General features: G+C 42.4%; 2 protein-coding genes across 4 annotated transcripts; both read left to right on the top strand.

Annotated features, from left to right (window-relative positions):
* Positions 1-699: 699 nt before the first annotated feature.
* LOC139343040 (casein kinase I) lies at positions 700-11955 on the top strand. Its single transcript, XM_070980429.1, has 11 exons — positions 700-928; positions 3782-3872; positions 4118-4228; positions 4635-4783; positions 6134-6362; positions 8463-8633; positions 8806-8954; positions 9127-9322; positions 9465-9604; positions 9948-10009; positions 10110-11955. The coding sequence occupies exons 2-10, from the start codon at positions 3797-3799 to the stop codon at positions 9978-9980; spliced, it is 1254 nt and encodes a 417-aa protein (XP_070836530.1). The 5' UTR covers positions 700-928; positions 3782-3796; the 3' UTR covers positions 9981-10009; positions 10110-11955.
* Positions 11956-12118: 163 nt separating this feature from the next.
* Positions 12119-25897, top strand: LOC139343589 (transmembrane protein 184B-like). 3 transcript variants are annotated; one of them, XM_070981316.1, is made up of 11 exons: positions 12119-12277; positions 12551-12628; positions 15036-15269; positions 17595-17760; positions 20406-20496; positions 20650-20725; positions 21167-21258; positions 21690-21859; positions 22375-22569; positions 22860-22886; positions 23406-25897. In XM_070981316.1, the coding sequence occupies exons 3-11, from the start codon at positions 15036-15038 to the stop codon at positions 23633-23635; spliced, it is 1281 nt and encodes a 426-aa protein (XP_070837417.1). In that variant the 5' UTR covers positions 12119-12277; positions 12551-12628; the 3' UTR covers positions 23636-25897. The 3 variants fall into 3 exon arrangements, with proteins under 3 accessions (XP_070837417.1, XP_070837420.1, XP_070837418.1); XM_070981317.1 differs by having other exon boundaries at positions 12206-12240; XM_070981319.1 differs by lacking the exon at positions 22860-22886 and having other exon boundaries at positions 12140-12277.
* Positions 25898-26329: the final 432 nt, after the last annotated feature.

Raw genomic sequence — 26329 nt, 5'->3', positions numbered from 1 at the left:
ACAAGCCAGCCTGTCCATCTGTCACCCTCTCATTACCATCCACAAACCAATCCTATTTAACACCCACGTCATCCTACAGTAAGCCACTGCTTACTGTATGAAATTATTTACCCTCTCTGATGCAGTTATGGATTTTCATTGTGCTAAGTGGATATACTGTTGCCCACAAGAACGTTATGATAGACCACAGTTTTCCCCATAGAGTTCAGGCTGGATTTACAGGATATCTTAAGGTTTTGTGACAGGGCCATTTTCAAAAGGCTGCTGATTATCAGGATGAGCCCGATGTACATAAGTGCAATTTGTAGGAGAGCAGAAACTCCCACAAATGACTGACCTCAAATTTTGTGTGTGTTTGTGTGTGTGTACATTAGTGAGTGAGATTCAGTGGTTGCCAGAGCATCGTATGCGACATGCTTGGTACTATATGTACCAACTGATAGAGAAATTTCCCATATTATTATTATTAATATTATTGTTTACTGATATCAAAACATATGTGTCGATAAACTCAACCAATTCGACCGGATTCACTTTGTGAACAGTAGTGTGACTCAAAACGAGCAACAGAAAGAAACGGGATAATTAATGAATGATCAAATTTATGGAGGAAGGAGCAGTTTGGTGTGACGTTTTCCTTTAATGACTGTGCCCTGACAGCCACAGAATGACATCATCGACGTTGTGAACGGGCGCGTTGTTAAGTAACGAGAGGGGGAGACAGACTCGAGTGGAGAACGGCCGCTCGTGCTGCTGGAGATTCTTAGGGACTATCAACAGGGAGTGCAACCAACGACGGATCTAAGAGCTGAGGGAATGAGAGCCACCAGAATCCGCTCCCATCCGTCTCTGCCAAGGCTCCTGTCCGACTGACAACCATCGGATCAGAACCTCCACCGAACCAGCTCTCGGACGAACCCAATATCAGGTGAGTGGTGGGTCGCGGAACCAGAGAAACCAAGGGGGAAAAGGGGCCTGATTCGGCCGAATCAGAGTCTAGTATTCACGGCTTACAGGAGAGGGGGAGGGGGCGAATAGTAGGGATGGCTATCTACACAGGCTAGTCCAGTACATAAATGGGTGCGGTTGTAAGTATGATACAAAATGCGACGAAGTGCGATATATAGTTACATTTCCATCAATTTATTTATTTCGACAATAATGCTGGTGCAGTACGTATTACGGTTCTGCTAACGTATTTCTACTAACGTTAGCTTACTCTTAGCAGCTAACGTTAACTGTTAACTAACGTAAATGCCTTCGGACGATATTTTTACTACAGCGCCAATGATAGAAACGTGTATTTTAAAACATCAAGGTCGAAGTTGGATTTCACGAAATGTAATATTAGTTCTAGCAAAGGTTTTTGCCCTTGTAGCGTAAATCACAACTGACTTGCTTCTAATCAAATTGCAATAAGGAAAGAGCACCGTAGCCTGACATCTACCATTAACGTGAAAAAATAAACAACTTAACTGTATATATTTGAGATTTTAAAAACGGGGGTTATATTAATGCTCGCATTTAGTGTTGTGTGTGTAACACGGGATCTGACTGTGGAGTGACAGCTGTCCGAGTCTGAGAGGCGTAGCTTAGCCGTGTTTTTCATGTGACTGAAATCTCTGGTTCTGGGTCTCTGACTTGCTTTCTCTCGTAAACAGGACTGATTTTGTCACTGTAGGATAGGGCACTTTCTATTTTCTATTTGATGTTATATAAAGCAATACAAAATTTTTTGACACTTTGTATTTAGATGATTATTATGAGGTATATTTGGTTTAACCACAGTGTGCACCTCCTCAGGACATCCTGCAACCACAACTGCCACTATGACTCCCCCTAAGCAGCAGATATGGACTGTGGAATCTTAACCAGTCCACTGTCCTGTAGACCATTACTCCCACCTCATGGTCCTTTGTCAGGTCCAGTGTGAAAGGCTAATTCAACTTGCTTACACATCACGTCTGATGGAAACTGAAAACTGTATAGAAACAATGCAATTTGCAATTGTGTGTCACTGCTCCCGTACCAAGTAATTAATCAGTGGCACTCACTGTGTAACCTTGTGATTAATGTTGCCCCCTAAATCGGGTTCCTGGCTGCAGCACATGACATACCCTCTTGGTGTAATGAAACCCAGTCCTTTATTAACCCAAATCCATCTGCATCCATCACATTCACTCTGGCAGGCTGTCCTCTCGTCAGCTAGAGTTGACAAGGAGGTGTAGGGGCGCTACATATCGTACAGTATGCTGCTCAGTTGACGTTTTCACTTGAAATGAGGACAGTGCATTGCAAGTAGTTTGGAGTTTGAATCTTTTAACAAGGCTCAGATCGTCCAAGATGTGAGTATGTAAGCCATCGTTACTGAGAAAGTAGTTTTGAACAGAGCTGTTGTCAGCAGCTCTCTTTTTAATCCTACTCCTTACAATCAAGCAAAGGAACTTCTGGGATAATTTATGTTGTGATAAAGGAGGCTCTGGATGGAAGCAGACTGAATGCAGAGGACTGGTCCAGCAGAATTGATGACTGTTCTGTTTGAGTTGGCATACCCACAAAACTGAGGTTATCTGATAATGCTTTGTTTTGCTAATTCTTTTAGTTGTCAGACTATTTCAGATTTTTTATATGGGGTGTAGGTAGAGGCAGGAATCAGTAAATATGCTGTGCTGTATTTCATGTATTAGTATTATATGTATTTCTTTTCCTCCCTTCACTGCTTTTGCTGATCTCACTTCAACCACCTCCCCCTCCCAGTCCTAATCATGTATCTCTGGAGGCCAGACTAGCTGTTTGCTGATCAGTTAAACATGTGGTCACTTCAGTGTTGCTGTGTTTGTGTGTTGAACCTACAATTCAACAAGGGAGTATAATATTCCCTTGTTAAATTGTTAATATCACATGACTGGAAGTGTTATTTGAAGATGGAGCAATGCTACATTTGGAACGAGAGCACACTGTTGGTGTAAAGAGCTCAGTTTTTGTTTACATTGTGTTCTCAAATTGGTGGTTAGGAAGCAAATTGCTTTGATAAATGATGGTCTGTGCTGATGTGTTCTCCGCAGCACTTTCTGAAGTTCATCGCGCAGAACTGTCTGAGGGCCTTGACACAGATAAAGCCAACCAGTGGTCCGCAGCTGCTCGTGCCTTCCTTCCCTTGGCAGTGCTAGTACAGAACAGTGGAGAGCTTAGTCTTGCTCTTGCAGTGGCTGCACAACGTTGCGTGGCAGAGAGAGCACTAAATAAATGATGATTCTGCTCCAGCATCACGTGCAATTTAGCTCAAAAGATGCACTTCATTTCACTTGATCTTTGCCACGCCTTTGTGCTCGTGCAGCAGTTGATTCTAGTTTCCAAGTGGCAACTTGCATTTCATTGTAGCCATCATTCTGCTGTTTCTCCTCTCCTCCCTGCTTTTGCTGATCTCATTTCAACCCCCCTCCCAATCCTAATCATGTATCTCTGGAGGCCAGACAGCTGTTTGCTGATCAACTAGCCCTGCTCAGGCAACATTCTCACTCAAACACGTGGTCACTTCGGTGAGCATGGGACTGATGGATCATAATGTGAACAGCTGACTGACTCAAGAGTACCATCCCTCATTCTACTACTTGGGAGTCAAGGAAATAGTCTGTCATATTCAGTTGAGTTATACAGTAACTCATCCTATAATATTTCAGTGATAGTGCTGAGAGAAAAGAGGGTTAGCACAGATGAGCTAGTATAGAGTCATGTGTGCTTTGCTTTCTTATGATCATCTCTGTTTGTCTGTTGGTGGCAGTGACGACTTGCAACCATGGAGCTGAGAGTGGGGAACAAGTACCGGCTTGGGCGAAAGATAGGGAGTGGTTCATTTGGCGATATTTACCTTGGTAAGTAAATGCATGCAGTATTTTAGTTTTTTCACGTCTTACACAACATTCCATGTGTCTCGTCTGTTAAGGTTCTTTCCACATTGGTTTCTGGACAGTCTCCCTTTTCATACTGTACCCTTAATTTCCCCCCCTTATCTGGGCACAGAGCTTGATTTTCCTTCTTATTCATCCATCACTGGCCTGGAACGGGTGCAATTGTTATGGGTCTTACAGTCGTGTTGTATTTTTGTGCGTCTCCTCAGGTGCAAACATTGCCACCGGTGAGGAGGTAGCCATCAAGCTGGAATGTGTGAAGACCAAACACCCACAGTTGCACATTGAAAGCAAGTTCTACAAGATGATGCAAGGAGGAGGTAAGGAGTGAATGTAGCTTTGACACGCTTTGCGAGATTCTTCACGCATTCCTTACCAATTTTTTTTGTCCCTGCCAATGTTATAGATGTGAATACCCTACTCAGGCTCTGAAAAGATGTGCAATGAATTCTTTTATCAATAAGAATTTGACTGAATGAGTGTTATCTTTTCAAATGGTTGTGATTGAAATCCATCTTAGCTGAACCTACGTTGATGAGTAAGGGCATTTTAAAGAAATTGATTATCTTCTGTACAGTAAGATTTACACTTGTATCTGATGCAAAGTTTGTCATATGGCATATTATATGAACAAAGATGTTGCAGTATTAACAAGTTGAACAAACTTTATGGTGACAGTATATGTGTGTGTGTGTGTGTGTGTGTGTGTGTGTGTGTGTATTCTAGTGGGTATTCCATCAATAAAGTGGTGTGGTGCAGAGGGAGACTACAATGTGATGGTGATGGAGCTGCTTGGTCCCAGTCTGGAGGACCTTTTCAACTTTTGCTCCCGGAAGTTCAGCCTAAAGACCGTCCTGCTTTTGGCAGACCAGATGGTATGACACAAAACCATATGTTAAAACCAGAATGAGTGGAATTTGTCAGTCGCTGTTTGTGAACCCCTCCTCCCTGGCTCAACGAGAGAGAGCGTGAGTGCAGCAGTGCTTGAATGAGCTTAAGAATGAATGAAGAGAGGGAGCGGCGTTAGTAAGAACAAAGCAGTGAATTAGAGAAATAGCGAAAGTTACTTTTATGTTGTAAAAGCACCTTGGTACACACCTCCCGGATTTTGTGTGAGTGCAGCCGAAGTGCACGCTTCATCCTGTCTGCTGTGGCTTTTCTGCTCAGCTTGTATGTGTAGCTTAGTCAAACAGATGCACAGACATGCAGTTCTTCATCCATTCATGATACAGAGAGCAGAGGAGAGAGACAGAGATGGGGATGTCACATGGTTGCTAGTTTTTATAAAGTACTGACCTCACACGTTATATCCTGTTTTTTGCTGGCGGCTACACCCCCATTGCCCAAAGGTTGATGCCCAGGAATGTACTGAACATAACAAAATAAAAAATCTAGGCAGAGGACAGGGTCTATGCAGATACGGACACCACCACACTTTTTTTTAGTGGTTCATAAGTGATGATTGAGAGGGATGTTTTTGAGGAAAACCCCACTCATCCTGCCTTTGAGTCAGGGGCCTTAAGATGTTTTCACTGTCCCCTCTGTTAAGGTCCCACTATGTGAAATTGTTCTGTAGTAGACTACAGAGAGGTAATATTTATGATTCCACTAGGTCATGTGCATGGCCTACTTGGCTTTTATTTGTTTGTGCACATTCTATGTATAAACAATGCACATGATTCCCCTGAGGGCTTTTTGTGTTTGTTTTTAAGATTATGGATAGTTTAGTCTCCACTACTCTTGTATATCTAGTGTACTTTGCAATCCTGGCCTCTTCTTAGACTGTGCTGGCCTAGATATTTCATACATAGCTCTTTCAAGCTCAACTCCTCTCACCTTTTGTTTTAACTGCAGCCAAGTTGCTGTGTCAGTCCTCTATATGGATGTTTGACTCTCTACTTATAGCCCGGGGTCATCACCTTCCCTTGTCCTGTCTTCATATATCCTGTTGTCCTTCCTTGTCCTTCTTTTTGCCTTAGCTAGCGCGAGGTATTGATGTATCAAGTACACCTACCACTGTTCAGTGACAAAAAATTTAATAGAAGACAACACAAGGAATGTGCTGGGCTGTCAGGATATAAAACGAGGTGTTGTGGCCTTACGACATGAACTCATGTCACAATGACACTCTCTAATGTATCCTGTCTGTGCACTGAAGAATTTTATGTTTTGTTGTACAGAACCTGACAATTTTTGCCACTCTTTGTCTCATGTAACTTCTTCAGATAAGTCGCATTGAGTACATCCACTCCAAGAATTTCATCCATCGGGATGTCAAGCCTGACAACTTCCTAATGGGGCTTGGCAAGAAGGGTAATCTGGTGTACATCATTGACTTTGGCCTGGCCAAAAAGTACCGTGATGCCCGTACGCACCAGCACATCCCTTACAGGGAGAACAAGAACCTGACTGGCACGGCGCGCTACGCATCCATCAACACACATCTTGGAATTGGTAAGGCACAGTGGAGCATATACACAAACCTTATTTCCGCACCAATTAGATCCTCATAAAACAATACTGCTGTTGGTTTTTGACCCCTTGGCCTGGTTACTCACGCACATGTTGTCAGGTAATTCTGTTATAGTCCCGTGTGACGATGCTTTCTCAAAAACCCCCATTAGAATTGATGTGATTCATGTTTGTTTACATTCCATGTATTACTGCCTTGGCAGAGAGGTTAAAGTGTCTAAAATGTGGATAATCCTGACTATAGCAGACTGAAGTTCAGCAAGATGCTATGTGTTCAGTCCAGTCCAGGCCTTGTATCATGCAGCAGGCCCATCTTTCCTCCTTTTTTAAAATGGAGTTAAGATTCGAGTTTGCCCTCGATTCACTTTGAGAGCAGCCTCTAAAACACCATGTTAAATATGATTAATCAGAGCTGTCTTATGATGATATCCCCCTCTACATGATATTCAGCCCTAGCCTGGACGTGTAATGCACTGTACTGGTTGTCAGACTCTCCAAGTCAACAGTTGTCTTTGGATTCTTTATTTAATGAGTCACATCCATTCTCACTGTCTTTGTCAGAACATAACAATGCTCTCTGAATATTTTAACATTTTTTAAATCTGGAGTTGGTGTTGGGGCTTAACTTTCTTCAGCCAGGAAGCAGTTTGTTTCTCATTGTCACCCCTATTCCATCCCCACTGTTTCATTTTGGACGTGTCTCCTCTCTCCATCGTCTTTTTGTTTACACACACCCTATTGGATTGCACAAGGGATATGAAGGCAGAGGACTCATGAGAGAGAGAAAGGAGGAAATGCCATCTGGGAAGGCAAACAGCCCTGTTGTGGTGTCGTCATTTCAGTGCAATGCTCTCTAAGACATTGTGCAGAGCATTTTCATATGACTAACCATTTTAACACATTCCCCATCTCATTGCAGTGAACCAGCAGAACAGTTGCAGCCCCATCAAGTTATTTTTGTTCATACTTTGGTTTGACATTGACTTTCTGTTAAACATTTGAGAATGATTGGGTGTGATATTTCTGTTAGACTATTTAGCCTTACTCTGTGCTTAAAATCATTTGATTAAGTGCTTATTTGGAGTCTTAGTTTTAAATGTGACAAGTTGGCATTGAATGTGGAATTTAAACAACCAGCAATGGCAGTTAGTAACAGTTGATGCGCATACCTTGCTTCCACTTTAAAAAGCATATAAAAACTCAATGTTAGTTTCAAGAAGTAATTTCGTCTGCTTTTAAAAGACTAAAGAACCACACTTTCAAGTGCTGGCTGATGAACAGGCTACACAAGTTTCTCAGTAAGAAGTGCCAGATTAGCACCTTATTTTGTTGGGTTGTCAAGTCAGAGGAAACCATTTTAGGGGGTTGAAACTGCCCCATGCATCAACCTCTGTCTAAACTTAAATAATCATTGAGAGCATGCTTCCATTTCTGATTATGTCAGTTTGTTAAAAATAATTAACAAGAAAACAACAAGAACAGAACAGAGTTAAAGAGCATTACATTCAAGACCAGAATAGTTTGGAATCATGCTTTCAACTTGACCTATAGGTACAACTATGTTAAGTTTTAATGGGTGTTGTAAAATGGTCCAACTGTGTGAGCACAAAAACTAGAAGCACTTTTCTCAAATTCAGTGTATTTGCACACAGGCCTTTCATTAGCCAATCATTTGAACGGATCTAATAATGACTGTGGGATCAGTTTAATAACACAGGGATGAATGATGGTACGATGGTAAGAAAAGGTTCACAAGATTCACAACTTAAAGATCACTACACCCAAAGATCACTTGAAAGTGCAGTATCTAAAAATAGTGCTAATAGGCCCCTATTGTTCAAAGGGATGTCCTTTTTCATTTTTTGACTGTGTGAGCAGACATTTATTGGCCTGTATGACTGTTAATGTGTTGATTTACAGGCCACTGTGACCTGTGACTGGCCACAGGGGATTGAAGAAGATAGTTTATTATTTCAAAACCATCAATAGGGCCAGGGTAAATGGCCCTTTTTTGTAGCACTACTGCATACATCCCTCAGTTTTCTCACTCTTGTTCGCACTCTCACAATTTTCTGTCCACAGAGCAGTCCAGACGTGATGACCTGGAGTCTCTTGGCTATGTCCTCATGTACTTCAACCTGGGCTCGCTTCCCTGGCAGGGCCTCAAAGCCGCTACCAAGAGACAGAAGTATGAACGAATCAGTGAAAAGAAAATGTCCACACCCATTGAAGTTCTGTGCAAAGGATACCCTTGTAAGTAATGTGTCTTTGGTGTCACTTTGTATATGGCAGCAACATACCTGCACTTCTGAAATTCTCTGCAGCTGCAGCATTGGCTTTTCCTCAGTATGGAATTGAACACTAACAACGCAAATGTTATCGAAGTCTCCCCTCATTACTGTTTCCCTTTTTTATTCTCCCACAGCTGAGTTCTCAACATACCTGAATTTTTGCCGTTCTCTCCGTTTTGATGACAAGCCAGACTACTCTTACCTACGACAGCTCTTCAGGAATCTTTTCCACCGTCAGGGTTTCTCCTATGATTATGTCTTTGATTGGAACATGCTCAAATTTGTAAGTTTACATAACGTGTTTCCAACTGTAGAATTGATGATTGTTTTGGTGCCTAGCTGCCACTTAAAGATCTTTAAAAGGAACTTTTAAACATCTTACAATATGATACAGCTACTTTAGAGCTACTTGTTGTTAATGGAAAGACATGAATGTGGCTTATCGCATCTATCAGGGTGCCAGTCGGACAGCCGAGGATGGGGATCGAGAGAGGAGGACAGGAGAAGAGAGAGATGAGCGAATTGGAGGAGCCCCCAGGGGGTCTGCATCACGGGGCCTCCCCCCGGGTCCCAACCCTGGAGCTGCCAACAGAGTCAGGAATGGGCCAGAGCAGGCCATCTCTAACCCTGCCTCACGGGTCCAGCAGTCTGGTGAGTGTACTGTTACATTGCTTAAGTCTCAAACCCCTGCTGTCTGTCTTATAATAACAGAATAATTCTACGATGACGCTGAGATTTATTTTTCTTCATAGTCTGCATCAAATGTAGTTCTCAATTTTCTACTTAATTTCAGGCAACACGTCACCTCGTGCAATTTCTCGTGCAGAGAGGGAGAGGAAGGTGAGCATGCGGCTCCACCGTGGGGCTCCTGCCAACGTGTCGTCCTCTGACCTCACAGCCCGTCATGACCAATCCAGAATTTCCACATCACAGGTGAGAAGACACTCACAGCCCCTTTGGTCAGCCATGTAACACACACTCTGCACTGATAAAAAATATATATGTATATTGATTTATGAGAATGGCTTGTGTTGAAGTGGACAATGCAAGGAACTGTGTCCCAGGAATGGTTTTTTATATTTTTGTATGTATGGATCTGTGTGATGTTGCCTCTAATAGGACATGGATCTGGTTCAGCATGATAAAATAACTGTGTGTGTGTGTGTGTGTGTGTGTGTGTGTGTGTGTGTGTGTGTGTGTGTGTGTGTGTGTGTGTGTGTGTGTGTGTGTGTTCTCCTCTGAGTCTTAATTCTGTTAAATTTTTATTTTTTTGCAGGTCAGCGTGCCATTTGAGCACATGGGGAAGTAGAATTCTTTGTATGCACATGGAACTGACAGGTGAGGTCTAATTTCACTAATTTACTCCGCACACTGAATGCAGAAATCCACCACTCACCAATCCATTGCCCTCTCTGATGACATCACTCTGTTGTTGCAGGGCTGCAAAGTATATTCATCGCTCCGGATTATTTTCCTTTTCTTTTTACCTTGTTTTCTGAAAAGATTATTGCCAATGGACACATGGATCTTTGGAAAAGGACAGTAAATCTTTAAAGGATCCAGGGAAGCACACGACAGTATCCAGCGTGCAGTCTTTCATGAACTTGCTGAACTGTGGACCACCACCACAATGCAAAAGCAAATGAATAACAGTTACTGTTACATGTTACTCCCATGTTTGCTCATACCTGCTCCACTCCTCAAACATTCCCTCAGTACCTTCTGTCTGACAAATGTGAAGAACTGATGGCGTCCTAGAAGCAAAAAGGTATCAGGGACACACGCATGTTTCTCGTCAAAGGTCAACTTTTGTGACTGATATAGGCTTAGTAAAGATTTATCTTTTTCAGTTTTAACACCACAGAAACAACATTTCAGTGAATGTCACCCCTTTTATCTTTCATGAAGACATAAATTGGAGCTTGTTATGAGTTTCCTTGCTTTGCTTTTTTTGAGAGAAATAACAGCTGAAAGATGAAGAAATAGGGAGAGGTAGGTGAGAGGATAGTGGAACAAAAAAGAAAGGTAACTTTGAAAAGGATAAGTAAGTGATGTTTTAGCTGTTGTAAAGTTTCTGGTGAAGTAGCAATTGGTGCTTGCTTGCCCTTCATTCATGTCGTGATGATTTACTCTCCCTCAACACTCTGCCACCAAAACCTCCATCAGCCCTTATTTTGCCAGTTTTGACACGCGTGTTTTCTTTGGTTTTAATGGGAGTGGGTAAGGTGAAGAATGAGCATAGATATTGCAAAGACACACTCCAAGTCTTGAGGGAAAGCTCCTCAGGAAATTCTCAGTGTATTTGACCAGAGACCATAGCTGCCCATTTTGGCTAACAAATAGTGGCTGCAATTTTTATGATAGTTCTTAATGTTACCTTTTTTATTGTTTTGTTATTGGCGGTCATAGGGCAGTGGGCAGGCTCTGTTAGGGATGACTCTTATAGGGGTGGGGACATCCATTTTTTTTTTTTATGTTTACTTCACTGTAAATATTTTTTTTTTTTATTTTGATGTAAAGCCAAAATGTGGTTATTTGTTTTAAGGTGTAAAGTAGAAAAATGCATACTAATGACATAAATTGGGGCAGGGTTCAGAATTTTAGGTATTTAAAGTACTAAATTGTGGGGTTGGCTACTGTTACTCTGCCAGCTGGGTCATCCAACATTGTGTGTGAGTGCATGTGTGTGAGTATGAGAGCATGAGATGCAGTGACTCCCTACTAAGAATACAAGATTCATTTTGAACGTTGATTGTTTTTATCTCTATTCTCTATTTATGTTTAAACTATTTTTTAATCGTCTGAAGTAACTTTTGTCTTATTTCTGTTTTATTTCATCTTCCTGTACCATATTAGAAGTAGCTTGTTTGTCCTGGTTTTTTGTTTGTCCCTTTGTTCTTCTGTTCTTATACGTCAAACTTTGTCCACCTCATGTCATATATAGGGCTTTCAGTGTTCCTTCTGCAGAAATTATACACTAATAGTTTGATGTCACCTTTTGGATTTGAACCTCCAGCAATCTTGATGATGTCATGCAAAAGAAAACAACTGATGCAATTGCAGGGATGTGTAAATAGCAGTGCACTGTGTGTGTAATTATGTTTGTACAAGCCACCATGACCCAGTGGTATTGTAACTGTTGGGTTGGGAATGGAATAAAAGAGGTTGAGGTAATGGGGATTTCACTTTATGTATTGTGTACTGATATCTTGTACAGTTCTTTAACACTTTATTTACAACAGTATTTGTGTATATTTTATGAAGTAATAAAATGAATAACGTTGCTCACAACCTGTGTTGCTCATCTTTCCTTTACTGCTGCATGGAGAGTTTGATTTTAATTAAGTGGTTTTGGGCACAACAGCAGCACATGCTGTGCAGTCTAGTCTATACAAAGTTACATCATGTTCAGTGGCAAGGACCTGGAGATGTGAAGAGCGTGAGTGCGCATGCGCCGACGGATCGGCGTTTGTGCTGGCAGCTGCTGTTGGTATAGTGAATTGTCGATGATGCTGATGTGGAAGAAATATCGGTGTCCACTTCATTAGCTTTGGATAGGAAATGACAAAGTAGACACAGTCGTTTTTCTTAGACATAATACTAGAAGTGAGTGCGTCACAGCTTCAAGTTGTGTTATATTTCTCTGCTTTGTTTTGACTTTCGGGAGAGAAGCAACAGCAAGCTAGCGTCAGGCTAGGAAGGCTTGCTAACGTTAGCTAGCAGCGCTCGGCGTAGTTCACGCTCAGCTGCCGACACTTGCCTTTAGAAAAAAAAAAGGCAATTTTCAGGGCTTCAGACAACGATGCAGCGATAAGATAACCCGACTGGCTGTCGTCTGAATGTTAACGCTTGGCAAATTAACTTTTTGTACTCCTTAAGGTTTGCAACCGACTTGAGACGATGAGCTAAATTGATGCTTTGATTCAGACCAGCGCAGATCAAACAACTGCAGAGAAGGTAAGTAAAGCAGCAGGATGGAGTCAGGAGCTCAGATCAGCCGCAACCGTGTTTTTAGCACAGTGTGATTTTCTTAACTCTTAGATGGTTTCTGTAGATCACCAAAATTAGCTGTACTGCGGTAAATATTGGCTGGATTTCCGTGATATACTCACTCTTTCTCTTTAATGCCTCACGGCTATATGCCCTGAAGGTTGAAACCTGCTCCCTCGCTCTTTGAGGGATTTGTTTTAGTTGTGGTCACTGCAAAGTGGCCCTATGGTCTTCGTTCGTGCCTCTGAGTGAACACATCCTCAGTAATGGCCGACAGCTTTACAGTATGTTTCAGGCAGCTCCCCCAGCCTTAGGTCTTATGATGGTTTGTCACAAAGACTGCTGATTCGATTGAGGTCAAAGTACAATGCATGTTTTGAAACCTAAGCACGGGTGCAGTCAGCAGGATTGATGAGTTGCCTCTCTCTCTTGTCTGTGGTCCACTGGGAAGCATCGAGCTTTGTTTTTGTAAGTGCAAGCTGGTGCTTGTATGCACTGAACGCAGAACTCACCCCATTAAACCTATATTCATTTTTCCCAGATGATATCTAGATATTTTTTTATTGATTTTTTAAATATGTCAATCTGTTTTGACTGTTTACATGCATCCAATCATAGTTGGCAAATAAATGAGTAGAATCCATTTTCAGACTAGTTGTAGCAGTGATGATGATAAGACCTTCCCCTGGTATCAGTGTATAGTACAAAACACCTGTTTGGGCATTGAAAGGAAGTTTTTAGATATGCTACTTGAAGTTAATCACATTTAAATGTTTTGTTATTATGGAAGCCAAACTGGAGCTGTCCGCTGTGTCAGAAATCATTGAGCGAGAAGTTTGACTAAGTAACAAATAAGATAAAAAAAATACACCGATTTAAAAACGTTTGCCTGAAGAAACGCAGTAAATCCATATTCTGGTTACGTCTTCCTGGTATTTCTTCTTCTGTGTGTGTGTGTGTGTGTGTGTGTGTGTGTGTGTGTGTGTGTGTGTGTGTGCATGCTGATGTGTTCCTAGTTGCTGCATTGCCACAAGCTGATTGAGGCTTTGGCAAGTAGCATGAGTCATCCATGAACACACTGAGCACCAGCCTATATTTAGCTGGTGTGCAGGGAGGGTTGAAAGTCATTGTGAAATTAGTTTTCACTGTGAATGATTAGATTACCGCCTTCCTGGAATCCACACCAAGACACTGACGTAGTTGGAGAGATGACAGTGCTTGGAGGTGTGCAGTGATCTGATCATGAGGGTGGCGGCACATGCAGCATCTTTCTGGACACGTCTGATGTTGCTGGCTCCGGTTTTGGCCTGTCTTGTTTTCATTTGTCGAAGTCAGTGTTGCTTAATTATGTGATTCACACCACTTCTCATGTTTTCACTTCACATACATTGCTATTGAATTTTCGAGTTTGAGGGATTTTCCAATGGATGTGATGGTTGATTCCCATTCTGCTGATGAGGTCCACATGCTGTCGAAGCATTAGGGGTGATATAAACCAGACAAAGACAATTTAGTCTGCTTTGGAACTGTGCTGTGCATAGTTTGTTGAGAAACACAGAAATATGATCCTTAAAGCTGCTCATCAATGGGAAAAAAAGAATATCCAACTCAATAACACCCATCTTTTCCAGCTACGCCTCTGGGGATATGGTGGCTACCCTTTCATCATATCTTGTACCCTCCAAAATCTCCGTTTTAGACAGCATGCTTCTGGATGAGATTACATTGTAGTTTTACTCTTATTTCAGGCTTTTTCTCAAGAATCTATCTTATCGCAGCATCAACGACGTACCTGAGGCCACCGCCCTCTATGAAGAAATATGTTTGTGTTAGGTGCTGTTTCCAGTGACACGACGTCTCGTTTTTGCACTCAGCAAGGCAAAGAGAAAAAGAAGGGGAGAAATTGGGTCAGCAGCCCTCAGCTCATTGCTGTCACACTGATTCGCTGTGTTTGAGTGATCCAGCGCCCCCTCCTCAGTGTGTTGGCGTGTGTGGTTTTTATACTCCTGATCAGCCTCTCTTCACCCACCTACCTCATGCCCCCCCCTTCACTCACTCTGTTTTGATCTGGCTTCATCTGTCTATCCACACTGTCTCTTTTGCACTGCAGATCTGTGCAATGTCCTACTTTGCTCTGTAACTCTCTGTTTTACTCATTCTAACATCAGCAGATGTTGGCTTGAGATTTAGGTCTCAGATGGCGCAGGCCTGTTATGATGCACATGCACATTATAGTGTTTCATTCAGCCTTTATAACCTGGAACATGAGGTTGTGCTGCTGAGTGTTGCTGACCATGCTTATTTCAAATGTAGGGGCTATTATTGCTAAAAGAGCATCTTCATTAAGTTTCCTCTACACCCTTTTTTCGTACAGATGAGTCAACTTTGGCGGCGAGACATAACCCTGTCAGAGAGGTTGGGGAATGACTCTCCTGTCGGCTTTGCCCCAGGGCCTCCAGCCACTGTGGCCCCACAAGGATCCAACTCCTCCTGGATACCAGAAGCTCCATTGGTCACACCAGATGAGCCAATTTTCCTCATGACCTCCACTGCCCAAACCATATCGGGTTTCTTTGTTTGGACAGCTCTTCTGATTACATGTCACCAGGTAAGGAGAGCCTGACATTTGGAGGTTGCAGATGACTTCAAGATTTCAGTTACTGTCTCCGCAAGTGGTTATTTTGTCCAGCAACAACTATGTATAGTGTCTAAGTAGCAGTGAGTGAAATACTGTATATCATCTTGGAGGATGTTAGAACGATACATTCATGAGTTTAAAAGATCAAAAGTTTAAAAGTTTTTGCACAAGCCATGTGCAGTCTGACACCGTGTTGCTAATGCTATGGTCTTACTGAAACGAATGAGGAGGTTATGTCTCATTTACGCTGCATGATCATCAGCCTGGATGTGCCCTTTCTGCTTACTCATTGTATGTCACTGGATAAGTGCAGCAACTTGAAACAAAGTGCAAATAAGTGGTTGCATCTGTTTTTTCTGCCTTTGCCCACAGCCTTTGGACAAACAGAGTGACGGAACAAAACCTAAATATTGCTCATGGCCTTTCAAATCTATGCACTGCTCTCCCTTTTTTTTCTTTTAACACTGTGTCATTGAGCACAAACAGCTCCTTTTCAGCAATAGCAAAAAAACAGCAGACACATTCACATGTAGGAGCATTTTTCCATGAGCCCCTGTTATTCTAAGGCTCTATATGTGCACGTTCACACACCAAACACCTGCACGCACTTAGAAATATTTCCTTGTATCTTATCCACACCACCTGTTGTATGGTGGGTAAACACTGAGCACTTCCATGAGGGTGTTTATGTTTCATACACATTTAGGATTTTGGAAATGAATGAGAAAAGCTGGATTGACTTTACTGTTTTGAGGGCTTCCCACTAGAGTATGCATCAGATCTGCCCAAACCATCCTCCTAAGATAGTTGCAAGCATCAAGCATTAGGAATAAATGATATGAGGACTACCTTTCAAATACACATGTGACTGCCTCTGGTAGCGTTGCCATAGGGGAAGCACGATACAGTCTGTTTTCCACTGCATGGTACGACTCAACTCAGCTCACTTTTGGTACAGGTAATTTTCTGGATTTCGTTTTCCACTGCAGATCGCACCCCACCAGTGTGGGTGGGATTGATTTTTAGCGGTGCACCTCGGGGCACAGGTGAATGATTTGTGGTCCATTGTTTGCTGCTGCTCTTCAAATACAGGCTTAAAGAAGAGCCCTCTGTCACTCTGGCAACAGGTGCTCCTGGCTCGACTATGACATCAAAGAGTGGTGGATGGGTGTGAGAGAGAGAGAGTGTGTGTGCGCGCACGCATGCAGGGGTCACCTAGCAACAAGCCCGACGAGTGGAGTGCACCGTCTCGCTTGGTGTGTTGTCATTCACTGTTTGTTATTTTACCAAAGGTGTGTGTCTGTTTACAGGCCAGGGAATGTGATAGGTGGGACATTGTGTAAGCGGAAGGGAGCCAGATGGAGCAGACAGAGGTGCTGGTGACAAAAGGCCCACCCTGTTCTTCCTGCTGTCTGCTGCTCTCAGTAGGAGACAAAAGCCCAATATCAGTTACCCAAAACAACCCCATGTGTCAGTGCACACACACAACACACACCTTTCAAACCCACAGCACTCCAATGTACAACTTAGGCAAATGTTTACTGGCTGGACAGACAGACACGATGAGAACACACATGCAGGTTTCATGAGGCAGCTAACCTATTTATCTGGCACATTCTGAGCTGTAGTTTTACAAGGAGGCCTCACCTCACCGTATCTTTTCCGATCTCAGTTTTACTCATCCACATCTTGTCCACATATCCATGTTTGCAGGGTTAGAGGAGTAGGTGAGTTGGCGTTATCACAAAAAGAAGCCTGTTTGGATAGTTGGGGTTATCATTACATCGATCTGCACATATGAGGAGTTGAGATTGTGACTGCGTTAAAATGCCCATTATAGGTCTCTTATCAAATCTGTTTTTTGTAACCTTAGAGAGTAGGTCATCTGCTCTGTCTCACAGGCATCCTTTGGGTCCACAAAGCCTTCCTCTCCCTCCTTTGATTATTTAATTTCACGTTTAGCTTTTGCAGTATTTCTAGCACAAGCAGCTCTCTCGCAAAAGCCTTAAGGCTCATGTTGTCGGCAAGTTACCAGTCAGTTCGCCTAAAGAACGTGCTGCATTCAGTCACCTCCACGCTTAGAGATGGAATTATTCCCAACTGGAATGGTGTGTGATGTGTGATGTCTGATGTCGGTTTCAGGCTCTGGGAGTGACTCATTTGTGCACCAAATTTGGGACAGAAGCACAAAAACACAGTAGGAAAAATATAAATTGTGCCGTAGAATGGATATTGTCACATGATGTATTCTGGTGAATCCATTTTCACCTCTTTTCTTTCTTTCTTTCTTTTTAGATCTACATGCACCTACGTTACTACAGCTCTCCAAATGAACAGAGGCACATAGTTCGGATCCTCTTCATAGTCCCCATCTATGCCTTCGACTCCTGGCTCAGCCTTCTTTTCTTCACCAATGAGGAATATTACGTGTACTTCGACACAGTCCGCGACTGCTATGAAGGTGAGTGCGTAGAGGAACACCGTGCAGTCCACTGGCACACCAACATGTCTGCCATATTTGGTGTGCTTCTAAGCAGCAGGCCGATGTTCACCACAGTGGTGGGAGTGAGCGTTTTGTGTTTCAGTGTGTCTTTTGACTCCCAGTAGAAATAAGGTTGTGAGAATTTATGTGCGATACCTCAGTGGCAGATGGCCTTTGCAGTGTCTTCATTTACAAAGGTTGCCATCTTTGTTCTCATGTCTCTGTGGCCTCTTGGGATTGCAGGGGAGGGGAACCCTGTTTCCTAGCAACTGTATGAAAACGAGCAAATCCTCGTGAAGACTTTTAAAGGGCTTGCAAGCAGAAAAATTGTAAGCTTGGTTTTTATCTTTCCAGCCAATGATGCATCCACTGCATGTAATTTCATGCAGTTTAGAATAGAACAAGCAATTCTGTACCATGTCATGGTTATGTTCATGAGAAAATACCATCACCATCACGTGTTTTATTAGAATAATTGCGTGCTTGTATTGCTGAAACTTAGTTTGATATACAGGAAGGCAAAGATAACAAATATTAGCTGATTCAAGCTTCTCAGTTGTGAGGATTTGCTGCTTTTCTCTGTTTATATCATTGCAATTTGAATACCTTTAAAATCTGTGCTGTTGTACTATAACTCATAAACCCACAAGGTAACATCACAAAGTGCTGTCCCATTCATGCAGTCATGAGAACGAAGCATTATTGTCAAATGTCAATCTCTGGACACCTTTCTACTGTCGCATGGTATATACTATTGTATTGCCCAACCCAACCCTGGATTCAGAACTTGTGATGGCCACGTATTACTATCACTGTGTACTGTATTTATTTAGTGTGAGCAGTCTGTTGTACTCTGGAGTGTCATCCTAGCTTGTAGCAGTTGTTACTTGGCTGAGAGAGGGCATGGGAGGGCAGCACCTGTGGCCTTCAGGCAACATATGGTTTATTACTGCTGCTGCTTACACAACGCGGCGCAAGCCTGTTACAATTAGTGGCATCTACTGCAGGTAAAGTACACATAAAGTGCAGTTAGTTCACAGTGTTTAGAGAAACTGGCATTTTGCATCACGCAGTCTTAGAATGGACCCTAATTCACTCTTAATTGCTGTACATTTGCACAATGTGTGTATGTGTTGTTGCTCTTGTTATTAGCACTCTTGGATATTTATGCATGTTCAAATGAGTTCCATCTTTCATCTTGCCTGTCCTTTTCAAGATTAAAGCAGCCAAAGTATATTTTTCCATGAAAAGCCAGGGGTTGTCAGTGTGCTACAATCACAGGCTAGCTTTTAGACTCAGAGCTGAGGCAGTAAGGAGCTAGTGTCTGTGGGCTACCCTTAAATTAGCCTGAGAGCACCTGGAGCAGCAGGACACCAATAGCTGGGATCAGTATGCAGCGCAGAGAGGTTTATTTAAATTAGATGTCACTTCTCAGCAAAATGCCAATAAATTCTTGTTTTCAGAACAGTCGGTACATGTGAGTACACAGGATATGGTGTAACTGTCCTGCTTTTTTGGGGACTCCCTGTCTGAATGTGTAAGAAGGATAGTTGTTAAAGGTAAGAGCAGGTCTGTCAGTGGATTCAAGGAGTGAATCTGAAGTATTTATTCCAGTCAAAGACATCAGCAGGTGATTTGGGGAAGTTTGTCTTCTGTTACCTAACTGTAACCATACCGTGGGTGGGTGGTTCATCTGAAGCCATGCATAAATAAAACAAGCCAAAAAAAGCAACCAGTGAAGCTGGCTTCACCGATTCAGCTGATTACATATCTGATCCGACCTGTGGATCGAAGAGAGAGGGATTAGAGACACCCCAGGTGTAGCTTCGCTGTTAGGCCCATGATGCTGTGGAAGAATACTGTGAATAAAGATCAGAATAACGTTTTAACATGCGATTCTTTGTGGTAGTTATGTAACACATTACATCAGTGACACGTGCATAATATCTGTGTTATTTCAGCAATTCTCAAACTTTTGAGTGAACGACGTTCATGGCCCCCACCCCACAACTTTTATCATTCATTAACAATGATAGAGGAGGCAACCCATGTCACCCTGCCACCGTTGTGTGGCAGGGTGACATGACCATGAGCCTTCCTCACTGTTTGCTTTCTCTAACATTTCCACAGGCGTCCTGTTATCACACTGTTCCCCTTCTGCTCCCAGCTCTGGAGAACTCTACCTTAAAATTATGCTTAGGCTCACACACAGCATCACCTAATCATTTCTAAGCCTGCTGATGGGGATGACTCACTTTTCCTCGAAATGGCAAGCTCAGCAGTTCTGATCCAAGAACATAACTGTAATTATGACAGTTTCACCAAGTGTTGGCAGCTCTGTGTCATGAACCGACTGCTGCTGTCGCTATCAATATGTTTTTTCTCTTAGAAATAACTAAATCAGCAACATTGCCATAATGTTTTTTTTGTAAAAACCTTGATATAAATGCAGTTAGGTTGAGGCTTTCTGCTCAGTTACCTCTGACCCATTCTCAATTCAGAATTCACTGCATCAAGCACATACTCCAGTTTGGAAGTGGAAAGTGTTGATGGCTGTTTAATGGAATGTGCTGCTAACTGTCACTCTGACAGCTCAGTAAAGTTTTCTGTGTGACTCTCTGCAGCCTTTGTCATCTACAACTTCCTGAGTCTATGTTATGAGTATCTGGGTGGAGAGAGCGCCATCATGGCTGAGATCAGAGGGAAACCCATCGAGTAAGTCTTGTTTGCTCTTGTCTTTCCCTTTTTTTTCTTTTGTTCCATTCTCTTGCTTTCTGGTAGGAAGAGTTACTGAAGTCATTTCATGTTAAAATAGAGGACATACTTTTCCAGCAGTCCTGACCTGTATGAACCTGCACTCCCCCTCAGGTCGAGCTGTGTGTACGGGACCTGCTGTCTGTGGGGGAAGACGTACTCCATTGGTTTCCTCAGGTTTTGCAAACAGGTACAAATCAAAATCAAACACAGTTCACTGTAATGCTTATTTTATAATGAATAAGCCAAATTTTGCAATATCGATATTTATTTCCATACAACATGAAAACCCACCAGCAGAGAAGTTAAGATTGAATTACAGCGGCTATGCCAGCACAGGAAGTGTGATGTCTTTTTAATGTGCTTGTCATTGAAACTTACTCAATGTCTGACACTTCATACTGAGTTTAGAAATGTAGATAAATGGAAGTCATGAGTGAAACAAACTGGTGGAGCATTGCTGCTGTTATTGGCCTGGTATTTCTCCTGACATCGTTTTTCCTACCATGCTTACTTCCCCTCCTCTCTCTCTCTCTCTCTCTCTCTCTCTCTCTCTCTCTCTCTCTCTCTCTCTCTCTCTCTCTCTCTCTCTCTCTCTCTCTGTCGCTCTCTCTCACGCTTGCCTCCTCAGGCAACTCTCCAGTTCTGTGTGGTGAAGCCCCTGATGGCGGTGATCACTGTCATTCTGCAGGCCTTTGGGAAATACAGAGACGGAGACTTTAAGTATGTTTCCACAACAACAACAGCCACCCACTGTCATTCACAGTGATTTCTTGCGCTCTGACTTCCTGTGTTGTGTCACAGTACTGCAGACCCAGACTATCTTCAGCCAGAAGTCTTTTCTGAACATAATGACTGACAGGCTTTGGTTGAGAGGACCCTCTAAATGCAAGACAATTCATGTCTCTAGTTAACTCTCATGTGCAGTTCTTAGGTCATTACTAGAAAATCCTTAATGAGGGTTGCTAAACATCAAGCGTGCTGCTCTACAGTCCGAATCTCCATCTTTTAATGAACTTACTGTGCATATTTGTGCACCAGGAAGCTCTGCAGCTTGCCAGCATGAGCTTGCCTTGTGTAGCTTCTTTTCTTTTCCCCTCACTTAGACATTTTCTGTGTGTTGAAGCTAAAGCGCCTTCTTTTTCCTCCTCCAGCGTGGCGAGTGGCTACTTGTACGTGACCATTATCTACAACATCTCGGTCAGTCTGTCGCTCTACGCTCTCTTCCTCTTCTACTTTGCTACTCGTGAACTGCTGGTCCCGTACAACCCCGTGCTCAAGTTCTTCATGGTCAAATCCGTCATCTTTCTCTCCTTCTGGCAAGGTATGAGGCCACTGTCTGAAACCGTTCCTTCATTCGGACGTTATTTTGCTCAGTAATCTGTAGGTGTGTCTTTATTTATATTGTGTACATTTGAAGGGAATTTCCAATAGGTTTGCAAAGAAAATGTTTTTTTTTGTAATTGTCTGGGACAGGATTACATGTTGTAGTTAAAAGACAGCTTTGTTTCATGCATGAATTCAGTCGTTTCCTCTGGATAGTGTTTTGCTGCTGCAGTGAAGTGATGTGAATTTTGTGATGCTGAACTGCCAGAAATAAAATCAGAAGAATGTATGAAAGCAGGTCGTGTGACCTTACTTACTGACTGACTGAGTTTGAGTTCACATCAGTTTCCATCACCCTTTGTGGATCATGTTTGTTAACACGCCAACCTTTCCACTTTGTGCAGGTGTTTGTTCAGTTTCTGGGCCCCCAGCGCTCAGTATGCAGATGAAAACTGACTCTGTGCCTGCTTTCTCATTCTCATTTCTCTCTCTGCCTCTCTTGCTACGATTCAGGAATGCTGCTGGCCATTCTGGAGAAGTGCGGAGCCATCCCTCAGATCAGCTCGGCTGACTTCTCTGTGGGCGAGGGAACAGTCGCTGCTGGCTACCAAAACTTCATCATCTGCATTGAGATGTTCTTTGCTGCTGTTGCTTTGCGCCATGCCTTTACTTACAAGGTCTACATGGACAAAAGACTGGACTCGTATGGTAAGGGAAGTGCGTGAGTGTGTTTGCAGGCATTAAGAGACTGAAAACTGGGTCTGATAATGATCCTGTATGTTGTCTTGTGTATTGTCATCATTCTGCTCTGACAGTCCTGAAGTGGATCTGATACAGACTGATTGACCTCACTCTTTGTGTCCCAGCCTTTTTACTGTACTGATTCCTGTTTTTGACTCTCTCTAAGCCTTTCTCTTCTTGACTTTCTTGTGTCCCCTGTCTCTCTTTGTCTCCCCTTTCTTCTTTTTCCTCTTTTCTTGACTGTGCTGCACTGAAAGGCTCATTTCCTATCTATGGACAGTACGGTAGGTCTGCTGTTGGCTATGTTTCCTCTATACCTACAACAGTTTTAACATGTCAACAGTTGTCCGTTACAGTGCTTTTTTGTTTGTGTATTTGTGTCTGATTGTGGTTAAATTTCCATTATGTTAACAATGTTTTCAGTTCAGCATGAAATTACATTTAAAGTCATGGGTCCACATGCTGTCTAGTTCATTTTGCAGTCTGTGATCATTTTGTCTTTTCTTTTCTCCTGGCTCAGTGTTATTCAGTCTGTGTTCCCACCCAGACTCAGTCGTGTCCTTTGGCTTTCTCTCCCAGCAGAAGACAGATTTATTTATTCCATCCTGCTGATTGAATTTAGCAGAATTCATTCATTTATTTTGGCAACATTTCAAAGGCTGATTTGGAAAAACTAACCTGACAGTTGGATGGAAACATTTTTTAATTTTTCTCACTCATCTGTCACGTTCATGTCTTCTTCTTCGTCCATCCTGCTCTGTTCTCTCTTAAATAATATTCCAACCTTCCTACCTCACCTCTAGGTCGCTGTGCCCCAATGAAGAGCATCTCCAGCAGCCTGAAGGAGACCATGAATCCAGGGGACATGGTCCAGGATGCCATCCACAACTTTTCCCCAGCTTATCAGCAGTACACCCAGCAGTCCACACTGGAGCGAGCGGGCGGGCCACCTCTCTCCCGCAGCCACAGTAACCTCAGCACCCGCGGGGACAACGAAAAGACCCTGCTGCTCAGCTCTGACGATGAGTTCTGAGACTGAATTACTTAACTCCTGTAGCCCATATTGAATTTTTTTTAGCCATGTGAGACAAATCAGATCTTCTGTTGCTACCTTAACATGGAAGATCAGATTCTGTTTTTTTCTTTTTTTCATGTCAGACTTATGAAACTGTGGGTAACAGACTGTAGGAAGGGACCGAGTGTTTTTTTACAAGGAAAAAGAGGAACCAGAAGGAAACAAGGGAGCAAGACGAGGATGGAAAAGAGAAGAGAAATTGAGATGTTTAGACATTAGGTTTACTAAAGGGTCCAGTTGTCATTTCTGTTGATGTCATAGAGGCCATTACTGACAGAAACACCACATCTATATTCACCCACTGAGTGTGGATTAGTACAAATAACCGTGCCTGCATAAAGCATCCTTATGCTGCATTTTAAACGCCACAGCAAAAAAGATATGAGAGTGTATGCTAGAGCAAATAAGTGCCATTTTCATCAGAAACACGCAGCCTCCTCCATCTTTTATTTTTCATATCAATCCATACTTTGTCTCACTCCTCTGCTGACTCTGCCTCTTACCGAAACATTGCCAAATAGAAGGAGCAGTGCCCCGTGCTCCAGTTGTAAGATTCAGAATTGATTTACAAGTCAAGGAAAACAAGAGCTATTGAATTGCCAGGCTTCATTTTAATATATACGAATTTAAACACAGATATCTTTTTTTTATTTAAATGTTGTATGACCTTGAAGGTATAACTCGTTTTAAAGAGTAGTTTGTCGGAAAATTGTTATTCCTGAAATGTTCTAAATATTCTGTGTGTTTTCATTTTGTTGTGGGTTCATATGAACAAGTGACTCGAAAGATTAATGGTTGGACTCCAGCTGCTGGCCCGCCTTGGGCTCCTCGCACAACAGAGCTCGTGCAGCACTGAGGGAACAGCTGTAGGAGAGATTTGAGTGTGTGTGCAGAGAGACTGACGGAAGGACAACACCCACACAGATTACAGATTACTGAAGAAGCAACACTTCCCTTCAGAGCCAGCCCAGCTGTGATGTGCTGCTGTGGATTGTAATCCCATAATTAAGGGCATTACATGTAGCACAGAACAGGCCTGCCTCTGCTGGTATTGTTTATAATGGCCTTGCTGCTATAGTAATGAGTGATTAAGGACGTCATCGTTACAGACAGATAAGGCCATGCAAAGATGCGTCAGTGCAAACAAGACTTTGAATCTGATTGGACTAACATCTGGAAAAGGAATATTTGGGCATTAAAAGTTGTTTACCCAATGTGATAGCACGTACAGTCAGTAAATATAGATAAATAGGAGGCACACTATACCAGAAGACTGTGATGCATGGCAGAAGAAAGCCTCAAGTGAGTAAAACCCCTCAGGCCTGCCTCTCATCCTCTGCCTCTCATCCGTTTTCCCCCCAAAGATAATAGAAGCTGTGCTTGAGTTAACTGTTAACACGATTGCTAATATGGATTTTAGCAGAGGCCGCTGTAGAAGTCGCCTTAGAAGCATAAAAGCTCAGCAGATCCTTTTGACTGCTGCTGCCTCTAAATGTGCGATCACTGTCCTCTTCCTGTTGAGTGCAGAGTCCAAACAGATTTGGAAACATTGACTCAAGCCCATTGACTGCAGGTGAACAAACAGTGCAGTCCTTGTGAGTAATGAATGTATTCAGGTCGAAGGAAACAGCCAAATCGATGTGCATCCTCAGAAGAGCACAATCAGCTTCATAATGAGAAAATTGCATTCAGTCAGCAGAATAATGGACATGTTGGTTGAATTGATAAAGAGCTGGTTTCCAGCCATGAGTGCGAACACGCATCCCTGCCAACCACTTTCTACACTCGCATCTGTCTTTCTACTGAACCTGTAGCGCTTCACTTAAAGCCTCCAATCAGTGAATTTGTTCTATCAATGTAACACTAACTTAGTAATACTGAAAAAGTGAAATTCACTGCCTTATACTTCTTGGTTCAAAACACAATCAAATGATTTGTTTTGAAATAAAGCTGAATATATTTAATAAGGAAATATACCGGAGTGGAAAGAATGTTGTAAATAGAGTTAAACTAGGCACTGCGAAACATCCATCATGATCATCACTGTAATGGTATTGCTTGGTATAGTGCTTTAGTTTGATATTTTGAATTTCATATATTCTCCAGTTTTATTTCTGTTGTATACTTTTTAATTTGTATATTGGTAATAATTATCTCACGTTTTGATGCTATATTGGTTTCTATTGGTGTTGAAAAGGAAATAAAAGACAAATGCAGACATTTCTGACAGTTTTTTTTTTTATTTCCAGTTACAGCAACCAGCTAAACCTACAATATGTATGTAAAATATGATGCACATTAAAGTGTCAAACTAGCCAACAGGGTATTAAATAAGATGAGTGCCACCTCCACCTGCTAGCTACAACATTAAAATGCTGCTCAGATGTGAGCTGATCCATCATTGTAAATAATCAAATGATGTACAATAGGCTGAATACCTCCAACTACAATCACGTTTAGTCATCCGTTTTCGTACTGAAATGATGTCAAGATATTATTTAGTGTATATTAATAGTTTTTTAAAAGTTAAACGGGATTAAAAAGGTCTGTGGGGACGTATCAGAGACGCTCCTTTTTGTCTCAGTCGAAGGGGCGTGTACTTGTGTTTGATTGACAGTTGGATGGCTGCTAACACATCTCTTAAGGGGGACA

Source organism: Chaetodon trifascialis, chromosome 15, assembly GCF_039877785.1.
Source record: "Chaetodon trifascialis isolate fChaTrf1 chromosome 15, fChaTrf1.hap1, whole genome shotgun sequence".
NCBI lineage: Eukaryota > Metazoa > Chordata > Actinopteri > Chaetodontiformes > Chaetodontidae > Chaetodon > Chaetodon trifascialis.
Note: the sequence above shows the minus strand (reverse complement) of the source record. Positions and strands in the feature narration are given on the sequence as shown.